The following is a 14,340-nucleotide window of genomic DNA, read 5'->3' as shown; positions in this document are numbered from 1 at the left end:
CACAGCCAAACAGGCACTGTAAATCTTGACAAGTTTTCCTTTTTCCAGTGCCTTTGCCCATCCCACCCCTCCCAGGGTGGCAGGGGGAAGCAGGGCCGTGGTGGCCACATGCTGAACATTCTGCAGAGCCTTATCTCTGGATAAGCTTGGGAGAAGTGCCACACTGGAGCGATTGGCATCGCTCTGGAGTGGAGGAGCTGGTGGAGAGCAAAGGCAATAACATACTCTGTGATTACATAAAACTCTGCAACGTGAGATGTTTTTCAGGAAAACTAATCTGTTGTTTCATTTCACATGGTGCTCACTGAACAAGGCTTCAGGTCAGAGCAAGGAGGTGAAGGAGAGCCCCAGTACCACACCAAAACACTGAAGTAGCTGTGGGAACCATGAAATCAAATAGGTTTGATGAAGTAATCGCTGTGGGTTTGGGCCATGTGTTCATTGCACTAACACGAGAGACTTTTTGTGGTGGCAGGGATCATGTGCCCAGAATTTCCCTTCTATTTAGTCCTAGTTTCTACTAGCAAATTAACACCTTCCTTCAGAAAGCTCATCCAGCAGTGCTGGTGCCCTAAGAAGCCCCATGTAAGGCAAACTTTGATTTTTAAAGCCTACTTTAGTTACTTTAGGCTTCTTAGTGACTTTTGTCATCAGAGAAATCAAGACTGAAAGGGTTAAACAAACCCAACCCCATTTGTGCACATAAGTTAGGTGCTGGTTAGCAGCAGCTGACCCAAAAATGTTGCAAGGATAATTTGAGATACTTTAATGCTGACTGGAAAGAATTTCATGGAGTTGGCAAGTTCATAGAATCATAGAATTTTAGGGGTTGGAATGGACCATACAGATCATCCAGTCCCAATCCCCTGTCATGGGCAGGGACACCTCCCACCAGACCAGGCTGAAGGTGTAATTCAACATATTTTGTTACCAGTCTCAAATCCTGGGGGAAAATCTACTGGTTTTATTCTTAAGAAGATCACTTTCTTAACATTTTCAGTTCATTTCCAGATTTCTTTTACATTTATATACATTTATAATTCAGTATATCCTTAAACCTAATCTCTTACCAGAAGTCTATTAGGTAACATTTGCAGGTAAAGAACTACCCAAACTGTTTTCCCACAAAGTGCTGCACACTCACCTGCTGCCATGCAAAGAAGTTATCCTCAGTCTCCAAGGAGTTAATGTAAATCTCCACTTCCAAATCCACTCATTGCCACTTAAGTTCTTACACCTACATGCACTCATCAAATATGACACCTACATGCCATGCTAGGATGGTAATACCCAGTGCCAAAAGCACAAAGAAAACAAACTGGGCAGAACTTTTAACTTTTGTAGTATGCAATTTTTCCAATAGGTAGGAAAAATCTCCTTCTACCTGCTCACTGCCTGCTCTACACTACCACTCCCTTAACAGATTTCCTGAAGGACAGGCATAAACAGCTGCGTTACCTGAAATGCTTCAAAAGACAAGAACCACTGCACAGAGGATTGCTGCATTTCCTGACCTGAAGAGGAGACTGCTGAAAAAGTCTACCAGTATTCCCTGCCATTCCCTGCTGTCACCTGCCTGCCCAGAGGCAGGAGGAGGAGCAGAGGTCCCCAGCTCCAGCAGGTACCTGCCAGGTCCCCAGTCCCAGGATGGGCATCCTCGCACGGGTGGGCAGCTCCAGGTAGGTGGCCATGGATGTTCTCCTCTCAGCACTGCAGGCAACGAGAGGCTGTGGCCTCTTGCAAAACTTTTTAGGTCGGCTTTGCCCCTCCCTCCTGCCTGCTGACTGGCTCTGGGCAAGGAAAACATGAGCAGAAGTGCTGTAACAAGCAAGGGGAGTCAGGGATTTTTGCCTTTATCTCACCCCTCAAAGAACTCAAAAACAGATTGTTGGCTCCTCACCTGAGTTTGTTGAGTGAGCTCAACAAGGCAATTACTCACATCACATTGGCTGTGGTTGCAGCTTTTTGTATACCTGTAAGTCTGTAGCCCTTGGCTAAAGAAGAGACACATTGAACTATTCACGTGCTTTCAGTCCTTTCTATACATTGAATATTGTACCGTTTATTCAGCCACTGCCCAGTATTCCTGTTTTCACATCACCAGAAAGTAAATAGATCCATTTTGCACACAGGTCTCAAATGCAGGAGGTGTTTTCCATAGCCAACCCCGAGGCCAGGACTCCACACAACCACTGGTCTCCCAGCACTGAATCCCAGCCCTTGGCTGAAAGTTGAGCTCCTCAGGTGAAATAAGCTCCTGGGGCAGTTTATCCAGGGCACAGCTGAGGGTGGCTGTGGACACAGAGGCAGCCAAGGTGACTTTGCATAGCAGCTCAGGGTGAGCAGAGCTTTTTAATGGGAGTTTTCAAACTGCCATGCAGTTTGCACACCCTCCTGCTCCTCCCGTGGCCCAGCTGGAAGCAATATAAGCTTTCACATGACAGCAAACCCAAAATCAAACCCACTGTGTCTCCAGCACAAGGGTGAAGTGTCCAGGTTCAGCTGCTCTCCCTTGGCTCTTGGAGCAGCTCTACCCTGAACACTTAATCTGAGCATACACCTCTGTGCATGGAGCCTGTAGCCTCCCCCCTGCATTAACAGTGTTTAGGAAAAACACACCAAGAATAATCCACAAGACTCATTTTCTAGGGAATATATCCCATAATATTTTATTCAAAAAAGATTGACTACTTTTCACTGAGACACTAAAGGAAAAGAATCTTAACACACCTCAGCAATTGCTTCCTCGATGAGTTACATCCCTGGAAGGTTATGACACATTTGAGGCAGTTTTCATTAGTTTTTTAATTACAAGTTATATCTAATTAGAAATGTCTTGTCAGTCTCTTAACCCATTAACTTCGCACTTTTGGGAAGTGCATCCACGTTCAGCTACTTCACATAGGCAAAGTGCTGGATAAAGCAAACAAGAACTTGGTTTTCTTACTCACTCCTTGCAAAGTGGATTAGAAAGAGTGCAACACATTCCCAGAGGTGAATAGGCTGAAAATTCCTCATCCTGGTAACAAACAGTACCCCAGGACATTTTTTAACACAGACTGAGCAGTACAATCCAAGAGAGTTGAACGGAATAACAGACCTTGCTAGTACAGCAAAATAAATACCTGCCACACCAGGGAAGTGTCATTTCACAGCTATGCTCCAAGATCTCTCAATTCACCTCCCACACCCCAACACAAACCAGGTATGATTTGAGAACTTCATCATCAAAACAAAATGAGGTTATATACAGCTGCTATTAGAACTACATTAGTCACTTCAAAACATGCTCAGTCCCACAGAAATAGCATCTTGGTGAAGATACAATCAGAGAACATGTTAGGCTAGAAGGAACTTCCAGATGTCAACTGCTGGAACCCTCAATCCCTTCAGACTGTGGTATGTGAAGACTTAACTCCAGGAGTGCTTTAAAAGCATCACAGCCAGTTTTTACCTTCCCTCACAACTGAGGAGACGTGGTGAGCTTTCAGAACACTCTCCCCGTTGTCACATGTCACCAACCTTCCCTGCTGGCTCTCTACATTTTCCCTCCATCTGTGTGGTCTTGCCATGGGAGCACAGGCTGAACCAACAGCACAGAGCGACAGGACAAAACAGGAGATTTCAAAGTTACTCACTTTCTTTATGGAATTGTTCTCTCCGAAACAATTTCTGCTTGAGAGACATTTCCACTTCATGGGCAGAGAAGGAAAGGAGAGAGCAAGACAATTCCAGCAGCAACCAGGTGAATACTAAAAGAAAATCCCAAAAGTTCAAGCATATCAAGACACCTCACTTCTCTTATCACAGATGGTTATTGTGCAAAATCACTAACTAGTTTCAGAATCTGTTATTCTGAATATTTTCTTCCTGCAGGAAAGAAAATGCAAATAAACACCTGCTATGAATGCTGAAACAATAATCAGTGCACAAATATTTGCAAACTCATCTTGTAAATCAGAAACTGCTACAAGAGCTCCTGATTTAAAATACCTCTTTATGCTGACACCCACTTCCAAACACATCCTAACCCCTGCAGTGCTTCATTTTCAGGGAGGGTTTAAGGAGTCACCATCACTGCTGTGTGTGTCATAAGGGTCCTGATCCTTTCTCCACCTGTTCCTGGGGTGATTTTTGGAGTCTCCTGCCCAGCTTGCCAACATCTAACACAGTGCTAAATGGGCTAAGTCAGACTCAAGCTCTTACTGGTCTTACTGGCTAGGTGTAACTGTCACAGCTCTCCACTCATCCCACACTACTCCCTGGAACATCATATAGGCTTTCAGGTCAAACCCTCCCCCTGGACTGGAATCTAAGCATCAGCATGAAGGAAACTGGCAAGTCAGCAGAGGCAAGGACTAACTTCACAGTCTCTTCAGGAAGAAATGAATACATAGATCACATAAATATTAAAAATAGAAAAGAGTTTATAATTGCAAGAGTCCTTAGATCCTTTCTCTAGCTGAGTGTCTGCTGTACTTTTTTCCACAAACAGTTGTGAAGACAGAGGTTGCTGAGTGCCAAATGTCTTTCTTCTGAAAAATCTGTATGTGTCCACACTGGCACAGAGGTGTTGAGCTCCATGGACAACGCACAGCTTTCCAAGATTCTGATACTCCTGGAGAGGCTACTGAGGATGTTTTTTCATGTAAATCAAGAGATAGGCTGTTTCTCGCCTGTGGAGGCAAAGGAAAAGCAAAACACAGTGTATGTTTAAAGATCTAGGCTGCAAATAACCTCCCAGGTTTGCTCCTGCTCAGCTTTTTGAGGTTTAGGTCAGTTATGCTGGTCCTCTCCAGTGTTCCCAAAACAGCATATAAAGCTGACTCCCAGGCAGCACTGCAGCTTATAAGAGGGATTATCTCCCTCCTATAAGCTCATTTTCGTGTGATGCATCAAAACAAAAAGCATGGAGAAATCCTGACTGATGTATGCTACTTCAGTTGGGTGACAGGAGGGTCCAAGTGGCAATGCAAAGTAACAAGACCACTCCTGCAGCCCCATTTGTGACTCCTCAGCAACCCTGTAGGCTCCCAGTATAATCCTAGACAGTCTCATCAGAGCACCCCCACTACAACCCAGGCAATATGCAGTTCAAACCATTTTCTTCCCTCTCTTTTCTACTCTCGTTCCAAAATCCAGAGCAGCATTAGATAAGACCAGAGATATGTCTGCATACCAGTGGAGGTTGGAATGTCCATATGTGCATTTAACATCATCCCATGACACCTAGAGAAGAAAAACAGGCAAGAGGAGGCTGATAAAAACTCTTAAGAGATGGACACATTGTGATACCAGCACAGAAGTTCTCACATGAGTGGTGTGTGTGTCACTTCCAGAAGCTAAACACTTTCATAAATTGGTTTATTGCTTTTACCCTTTGAGGAAAAACAGTTCCTCTTCTGAACATATACATCAATCAGATGTAGAGTACATAAAGTAGGGTGCACAGCACTCTGCTGTATACAGCAAGCCACAAAGCAGAACCTGAGGCCTTGCCTGGTACAGAAGCAAGAGCTGCTTTACCCTCAGCTCAGAGTATGCTGTAGCAGAGGTGCACAAAGCTCTGCAGCTTCAGTTTCCTTTCTTGGTTCTCTTTAGTTAGCAGTCAGTCAGACTGAAGAGACCTGGAGGAGTGTGCAGGAAGGTACCAAAGGAATGTGGGTTATCTCCTTACCTGACAAACCTCAGAGTCGTTGAAACAATACCATTTACACTCGGTGAGGCTTCGAATATAGGCACAGTAATGTCCATAACTACTTGATCCTGAGTGAGCAACAACAGCAAAAAGGCCATACTGCCAGGTAGCCTGCAAAGAGCCACAAAGAGTCACTTTCAGTGCAGCAATTCTCACTTGCCATTCACTGAAGAGATGCAGCAGCCAAGATAGCAAGAGTGTGCATTTTGTAAGGAAAAAGACCTGCTTGATTGACCTTGAGGATCCTGCCTTTTGCACTCTTACCCACAGAGGTTTTCCTGCCAGCTGTGGGCTGGCAGCCTGCCTGGAGACTACAGGATTGTGAAAAAGGACAGCCAAGGGGTTACCCTACAGCCAACATTGCACTGGTGACTTTTGCTGTTGTCACACTTCCCTTTGTTATTTCCCAGCACTGTGGAACAGATCCACAGTGGGGCAGATCACTCTCAGCTGCTTAGCAAATCTGTTGTTTCCTTGCTAACCTCAACTCTGTGGCTAACAGCACTGTATGGGAAAGACCAGGAATGGAGTTCCCCTGTCTTGGACAGGTGGAATCTGTAAAGCTTAGCTTTTGTCCTTATGGCAGGAAGCTCCAGTTATGGTGCCTTTGGTGATTCAATCACAGCACAGAATGTTGACTAAGGACTGAACCAGCTAAAACCATGGGATGTGAGACAACATCAGGCACAGGTAAAGTCTGAGACATAGATTTTTAAGGAGGTGCTTTGAACTGAGGCAAGTACTAGTGTGATCTCTGAAATTTTTATGAGGCTCGAGCATAAAAGAGGAGAAAATCTGCCCTTTTTAAACTGGGCACTAGGAGAATCTCACCTTTTCATTGTCATCTGCTTGGCACTGATCTTCTGTCAAGACTGCATTGAAATCAAGGTCCTGTGGGAATTTCAGATAGTGACGCAGCTTACGTGTGGCAGACGGTTTTTCAAAGCAGAATCGCTTCAGGTGTATGGTCAGAGTCTGTGGCAGATGGACAAGCTTCATCCTCTGTAAAGCAATAAATAAGGCAATTGAACAAACCAAACCCTGGGGAGGAGGGGTGGAAACAGCCATTGCCACCCAGAGAACAGCCAGTGCCACGGTGAATGATTGCCAATGGCAGATGCCAAACCTTTGTAGCACATCTGCACGCAAGATATACACATGTTTTGAAGCTGTGATAGCCAAGTTTCCCAACTTCAGTGTGATCAGCACCCAGCTCTGGGGGTCTCAAGGGCTGATTCATTTCTAATCTGCTTTCCTAACCCTAGGCTGATAGCACTAGGTAGGTGAGGACAGGCAAGACAACCTCCTTGTGACATGTGCCAGAGCTCCATGAAGGACACCAAGCTGACAGCTCATTCCTTCCAGCACAGCCTCTGCTGGTATTACTGCTGCTGCCACGGCTGCCACCAAAAGCTGTGGATGCATTGTGGCTTCAGAAGCAGCTCCCAAAGGTGAAAATGTTGCAGAGAGTCCCTCTGCTTTATAAATATGGTTTAGGGTTTAGGGGTTGCAGCAGTGACAAGCTAATGGTTGGACTCAATGATCTCAGAGGTCTCTTCCAACCTTGATGGTTCTATGATTCTATGCTCTAATGCACTTGGCTCTTCATGAAACAGCTAATTCATCATCTGGCAGAGACTGATACTGTAAAAAATGGGGAGCTCAGTGGAGAGCAGAGAAGAAAGGAAATCACCCTAAGTGTCCTACTTTAATGTGTAAACATGGGTCCAGTAACATATGTTTGTCTACCTCTGGAGCTCCACAGCAGTGTAAAGGCCCACGGTGGTCACACCAAATAAACCAAAAGCTTTTCTGCTGGCACAGGAATGCTACATCCCTCAGTGACCTACATTAAAACTCATGGGAGCATTCTTTTGTGGCAAGAGCTACATCCACTGCAGAGAACTCCCTAAGAGGAGGAAAGATGCATATGGTTTATACCTCCCTGACACTGCTGTGCTGACAAACCTGAGTTGTTGATCTCTTAAACTGATGTGGTTGGGTCCTTTCCCCACCCTTCCCAGTCTTAAAGGGATTTCTGGGTATGAGAGACACATGGGGAAATAATTCTCCAATTACCTGCAGAAAAGGTGTTTTCTTTCCACACTGCTGACAGAAACACATGTCTTGACCAGTCAGCTCTTCTGGATGGAGAAAGCATTGCAGACAGTCCTCCTGAGAAGACAGAGGGTATTTCTTTCAACTGAATTTCTTCAAGCTAGACTCTTATTTCCACTTTATTTCAGAGGGTACAAGCAAACAGCAAAGCTACAGAAGGCATATTTTATTCAAAGGACAAAAGACTACCTGGGAAAAAAAAGGTACCTCATTTCTCCTAGCTGCTGCTGTGATTGCATTAGTTGAACAAAAATTGAGTACCACATTTTCCACAAAGAAAATGTTGATGCATAAGTGACATTTATAGCTCCTTCAAAGCCTTAGAGGTTCTCAAAGAAGTTCCTTTATTCTGAAACAGTATAAAGTGGTCAAAGAATCAATAAGGTCCAATGGTTCACTAGCACCTGAGAAATTCACTGGTTTTGTGGCAGCATCTACATAGCCACCACCACTGTGGTATCTGGATATCCAACAGCAGCATTGATTCAACAGAGCAAGAACACTGCACTGGGCAAACACAGAGTGTCTGGCCAGGGATTGCAAGTTATCTAGGGCACCTCTCCTTGGTATCTAAGATCTCACAGGTACACATCACTGCCTAGCATGAGCCTTTGAGTCGGTTACAGAGTATTTAGTCAATCCTCTTTTCAAAAAGGTGATTCATGGACTTTATTTTCCAGCCCCCAAATCAAATTTTTTGAGACCTTTAAAACCCTTCCAAACAAAGAAGTGAATGAGAACAGATCATCTCGAAGTCTCAGACACTCTACATAGACTCTGGAAGAGATTCTAGACAAGACCCAGGAGACAACAGAGAGAAGGAGAAGGCTCCCATAGTGAAAGAGGGGAATCTTCTTCCTAAGGACACAGTGCTGCCACTAAACTTACCAGGGTCTTCAGCATGTGAGAATTGGAATCCAACACTGGGAGTGGAAGGGTTAACATGCTGCTGTTGCTCTTTATTTCAAAAGAGCATTTCTGACAGGCCAGATGCTCCTGTATGCTGATAGTGTACAAATCACTCAGGTCTTCAACCTGGAGGGATAAAAAACCAGGCCAAAACAAGGTTTATGAATAGGACAGCTGAGGTGTTTCCTGCGAGTGGGAAAGTCCATGTGGACACATTATTTCAAGCAAGGTTAGTGCTTTAAGGCTGAAACCAAGATCTGACATTGACTTGTGTGGGCAGGGCACTTCCCACCTTTTAAAGGAGAACAACTCCTTCCCCTCATCCCCTACCAGAGGGGAACTCACAGGCTCTAACAAGATCAGACAGTAAAATGTCTCCTTTGATGCAGAATCTTACTGTTCTGTTTGAAACTGCAACAGGAGCTTGTCTTCTGTGTGAATAAAACTGCAACAGTGGGTCAAGGAAGAGTCACTTTCCTCTTACCAGTCCCCTGGGAGGAACTGTCATATACATAATGTACTAAGAGTAACTAATTATAATGAAATGCACATGGTTGACTTCAAAGAGTGGAGAAGCTGTGTCAAGGCACACCAATAAATGCCTTCTTGGCCTCACAGAAATTTGGGGGAAAAAGAAATGCAAGATAACTAAATTTGATGCTGCAAAAAGATCAATCTTTTAGTTATCAATCAACTATCCCATTAGAATAGAGATACTGGCATGCCCTAAAAGGAGAATGAACAAAAATTAACTGATTCAAAATGCCTATGAAATCAAGATTTCCTCTCACATTTGAGACACAATAGGAAAGATCCAAACAGGGGAGGGATAAGTTTAAGAGTTTAACTTAGGACAATTTTCAGCAAATGGGATTCTCCTTCAGGGAGCAGAGGAAACCACCCATGCTAAGGGCCAAAGGACCTGGTGATCATTTCAGTGACTGTACTTACCAGCACTGGGTTTTTCATCTGCCTCTTTATCAAGTTCCAGAGAGTCAGGTAGAGCTGAGCAGCATCATGCTGCACAGACACTGGACAAACAGAAAACAAAATTTCCATCATTATCATGAACAGCACCAAGCACAGATTTTCCACAGATGGCAAAGGGTCAGAGCTTAGACTGGACTCAATCTGCAATTTCTCTATGTGACCTGAGCAGGCAGTGGGAAAAGATAGGAGGGTTTGTACCACCCAGTGCAAAAAAGTCATGTCCTTGTCACCAGATGCAGGCCAAGAGTATACCCAATACCTACCAGAGAATAGGGCTCAGATGTCTCATTGAGTTGAGCATTGCATTTCATAGAATGCTTTGGGTTGGAAGAGACCTTAAAGATCATCTAGTTCCAAACCCCCCCACCTTAGCAGGGACACCTTCCACAAGCCCAGGTTGCTCAGAGCCCCATCCAGCCTGGCCTTGAACACTCCCAGGGACAGAGCAGCCACAGCTGCTCTGGACAACCTGTACAAGTGCCTCACAGGGAAGAATTTCTTCGTAACATCAAATCTAAACCTACCCTCTTTCAGTTTCAAGACATTCCCCTTTGTCCTGTCACTGGTCTGGACTAGCTCTATGCTTGACCACAGGTGGAACAAATTTTGTAGAGTAATCCACCTGAGGTGGAAGTGCTTTCAGCTTCCCTGCAAGTCTGCAGGCACTGACTTCAGCTGGGTTCTAGTAAGATTACAGACATCCCTGATTAAATGAAGCTCAGAACATACACCTTTCCTCCTGTCGGTGATCCAGGTGAAGCAGAGCTTGCTGTTACGTAGGAGTTTATGAACCATACCTGAATTTTAAAGCAGGAGGACAAGGTGGGCAACTGTCAGGCATTACAAACTCTTTGAGCATCTCTCTTTAACTAGAAGAGAGAAGGCAAACTGCAAAGCCATTCAGAGTCAGGGAAAAAAGGATGCTAACAGAAATACTGAGCTTATCTCGTGTTCCTCCTTAATAAATGTCTGGGCTGGCTATCACCTCTCCTTTCAGTGCTGTCCAATGAGGGCGTTTGGATATGCCCTGTGTATTTGTACACACAAACAGACTCAGCATCACACTGTCACTGATCCCCCATGCATTTAACAACCTCTCTCCTTTGGGACTTTGACCAGGTGGGAGATTAAGCCAGCAAATTCTTCTCTCTGCCCTTATAAGAATATATAAGGATACTTTTTCCCCTATCCTTGGGGTTCTATGTGAACTCATTATATTTTCCATACCATCCCTTCCTTCTAATAAGTAACAGCAGCTATTTCACTATTATAATGCCAGTAAGCAAGATGAATGAAGCTATAAGCTGTCATCTCTGCCCTGCACAGCCCTTTCCCTCTGGCCAGTATCCATCACTGAATCTTCCAGAAGTCTGATAGTCTTCCCACCCTTTGGACAGGATATCTGTGAGGAGGCTTTTCCCCCCTCTTCTCAAGTAAGACACAGCATCACACTCACAACCAGGAGACAGAGCACTACATCATCATGTACCTAACTCCTGACATTTCTGAATCCCTGAAGGAGATGTCAGAGTCTGCACTGCTTGTTAGTGCTGGGTAATTAACACCCTGGCCTGCAGACAGAGAGGGGCATGAGGCAGCACTGCTTACATTTCACTCTGTGTGCTGAGAGGCAGCAAGCAAGGTCCACGGGACGAACAGCTTTGTCCCTGCCACGCTGCATGATCTCCAACAGCAAGAGCATTTGGTATGGGACACTCTTCTTCTGCTGAGCAGCATATAGTGGCACTGTGATCCTGTAATGCAACACAAATGGTAATAAGCTGGCACAATGGAGACATATTAGACATCACACCGGTAGAAGCAGAGGTGAACAGCACAGATAGCAACTCAAGAGGAACCAGAATGGGTATATTTTCAGCTAAAGAAGGGAAAAGATGAAGCAGTCACCTGCACTAGCTCAACCCACAGTGCAGGCTGAGAGTTCTACAATAAAAGGCCACAATTTTAAGCTGGCCTCTTTCTGAACAGGGCACATACTGAGCAGGACCTCAAATGCTTTCTGGGCTCCAGAAACAACATCAGTTACATCCAGTTTCAGAGCTGTTCTTGCCTCCCACCCATTCATGCCTTCATTCTCAACACACCCTGAAAATTTCATGGGCATGTATACCATAATGCTTGTATTTCAGCTATATGCTAACTGGAAAGCTCTTTATCTTCCCTAAGTTTAATGCAGTCCACAGGTTTCTCTAAGTCTTTCTTCAAATAACCATGGTATCCTACTGTCTACACTAGTTAGCTTTGCCCATTTACGACACCTCTCGTCTCTGCATGTCTGTAACTTGTCTTCTTCCTCCTCTGCACAATAGTGAGCATGTAAGAAATTTGGAGAAAAGACTGAATAGGAATGATCCACTGAGATGACTAAAGCTGCAGTGAAGTGAGGACACTAAAAACAAATCAAAGCAGTTATTAATGTGATTGGTAGGGAGGCAGAAGTCCAAATTCTCCTCACAAACAAGTAGGGAGAAGAGTCAAGAGAAACAAAGTAATGCTATGTATTTGTGACCTGCCATGACACATTCTTCTCTATCAGGTGCTAGCCCGGGCAATCAGTGACCAGAGGCTAGACATTACAATATGTTTGAGTTTACAAGCTTAAAGTTACAAAATTCATAGTGAATATGTTTACATGCAGTACAGAATCCTTTGTTATAATGGCCTATCATTATACCTGGCATAAAATCATAGTCTGTTACAGAAAAGAGAGAAACAAGTCATAAAGACTCAGTTCAGGACTGCAACTTACTGGTGTGCAAAGGGCACGTGAATCTGAGATGATTAACAAGTCAGAACACTGCCAACTTCCACCTCTGCAGTTCCTAGTCTGTATAAGACAGACATAACAAGGCAGAGACCTTGCTGAGGGAGCTGAAAGCACCTTGCTAGCACCTCAGTGATCCAAGCCATCAAATGTACATCCCCTATAAAAAAGGAGAGGAGACAACAGAGCAACAGTGGAATATCTCAGGTAGTTCCACAGGTGGTACCTTCGAAGTATCCCTGTGAAGTGTATATTCATGAGGAACACTTGGAGCAGAGAGTTCAGGCAGCAGGTCTGTCCAAGGTTGTACAGTCCAATAGCTCCTGTAGGCATAAAGAAAGTGTAAGTGAAGCCTGTAAATGGGTACAAGAAAAGAAAGTGAAAATTATTTGCAAGTGGCAAACTCCTCTTGCATGTATTTAGCCATTCAATGTATGGGCCCAGCATCTTGGTCAGACTGAAAAAGTGTTCAATCTATTCTTCTGTTGCTCAAACAGATAACATTTGTTTTTGTTTGACAACTGACAGGAAATATCCAAGTAAGCCTGGATAATGATACTCAGATTTCTCCCAGTTCCTCTATTTTCAGTCATCTCATAACACAAATAAACATAAAATAAAGTATATAATAAAACAACCTGTGTGAGGGCAGTTATGCATCCTATTACACAGCCAAGCCTCACAATGAAGAGCTCCACGTGGGACCACATGCTAGCTGTCCACCACACAGCCCTGAAGTGTCCCCTTCAGCCTGCCTCTGGCAGGCTTTGTCTTGGTTTCAAAGAAAGGAACAAGCCTGAGAGAAGAAGCAACTCACAGCTGTTCCCTCATCTAAAAAAGTGCCCACTGCAGTGTGAGTAACTGCGGTCAGGAATTGGAAGTTTTGCTTCTGAAGTCATGGCCAAAGGCAGAGAGGACATGGAATGGAAGCTCAGAACAGCTCTGAGCTGCACAGTCACTGGTCAGGGTGAGCTGTAGCTGGCATGGAACACCATACACCTGGAATACTGCTGACAGCTGTTGAGAGGCCAGTCTGGTGATGCAGCAGCGTAACTAGGGCCTATCCCATGTTTTAGCAAATCCAGAAGCAATACTGGCTGTGTTTGGAAAGAGACAGAGCCATCAACTAGATCTTTTTGCCTGCAATGGCAAATTTGAGGACTTAAAATGGGGAAAAATCTCTGAGACTGTCATGTAATCCACTCCCAAAAACCCAAAATGGTTACTTGGCAGGGCAAAATGAGAGTCATCCGTATATTCCTCAGTGAAGAGGTAAAGAATAGGAGGAAGTGAAGCCTAAGGACAGGGAATGGAATAGCAGGCATTAGAAATGGAAAATATGAGAGTGAAGAACAGCCAAAACATCAGTACCGTTTTTTAAGTCTGCCATTCCAAAAACTGATGTCAGCCTCGTCTCTTTGGCCTTCAGCTCCTCAGCTTCCTCTTGATTATTTTGTACTCCAGCTCCTGCCTCCATGGTCTCACTTAGTGCCAGCTCTAGTTTCTTACTTCTGTCTTGACGTCCACTTCTTTGTCCCATCAACAATAAAGTCAGAAGGACTGCAGAGAGACACAGAAAGGTCAGAAAGAGTGGGACCACCCAGAAACACAGTGTTTGTCTACAGTATTTTCATTGTGAAAAGGGTGAAATCATAGAATCATAGAATGGTTTGGCTTGGAAAGGACCTTAAAGATCATCTAGTTAGACCTCACAGCAGCCCTTCAGTATCTGAAGGGGTGACAGGGGAGGCTGGAATACTGCACACAGTTCTGGTGTCCTCAACATAAGAAGGACATGGAACTGTTGGAGCAAGTCCAGAGGAGGCCACAAAGTTGCTAG

At 44.5% G+C, this 14,340-nt stretch overlaps 2 protein-coding genes across 2 annotated transcripts in view; both read right to left on the bottom strand.

Annotated features, from left to right (window-relative positions):
• The window catches only part of LOC103806000 (aldose reductase-like), a gene marked incomplete at its 3' end in the record, with an annotated part of 7,162 nt that extends 5,471 nt beyond the window's left edge, over positions 1 to 1,691 (bottom strand). The window contains exon 1 of the mRNA XM_009078669.1: positions 1,626 to 1,691. Coding sequence (XP_009076917.1) covers positions 1,626 to 1,691 — 66 coding nt within the window. The remainder of the gene's footprint in view (positions 1 to 1,625) is intronic.
• Positions 1,692 to 4,627: 2,936 nt separating this feature from the next.
• LOC103805999 (ubl carboxyl-terminal hydrolase 18-like) lies at positions 4,628 to 14,040 on the bottom strand. The gene is made up of 10 exons (XM_009078667.1): positions 13,872 to 14,040; positions 12,727 to 12,823; positions 11,324 to 11,469; positions 9,677 to 9,756; positions 8,705 to 8,851; positions 7,778 to 7,873; positions 6,530 to 6,700; positions 5,678 to 5,809; positions 5,180 to 5,229; positions 4,628 to 4,676 (listed from the first exon to the last, which is right to left on the bottom strand). Exons 1-10 carry the CDS (start codon positions 14,038 to 14,040, stop codon positions 4,628 to 4,630), a joined length of 1,137 nt encoding a protein of 378 aa, XP_009076915.1.
• Between the last annotated feature and the right edge of the window lie 300 nt (positions 14,041 to 14,340).

Source organism: Acanthisitta chloris, unplaced genomic scaffold (genome assembly GCF_000695815.1).
Source record: "Acanthisitta chloris isolate BGI_N310 unplaced genomic scaffold, ASM69581v1 scaffold41167, whole genome shotgun sequence".
Lineage (NCBI taxonomy): Eukaryota > Metazoa > Chordata > Aves > Passeriformes > Acanthisittidae > Acanthisitta > Acanthisitta chloris.
Note: the sequence above shows the minus strand (reverse complement) of the source record. Positions and strands in the feature narration are given on the sequence as shown.

What these genes read in the sequence shown, in the direction of transcription:
- LOC103805999 (XM_009078667.1), bottom strand. Translation starts at nt 14,040, where the DNA reads ATGGGACAAAGAAGTGGACGTCAAGACAGAAGTAAGAAACTAGAGCTG. An exon ending in TTCACAGGGATACTTCGAAG is followed by an intron (nt 11,470 to 12,726) that starts GTACCACCTGTG and finishes GTTGCATTACAG; the next exon opens with GATCACAGTGCCACTATATG. An exon ending in GGACATTCCAACCTCCACTG is followed by an intron (nt 4,677 to 5,179) that starts GTATGCAGACAT and finishes TTGCCTCCACAG; the next exon opens with GCGAGAAACAGCCTATCTCT.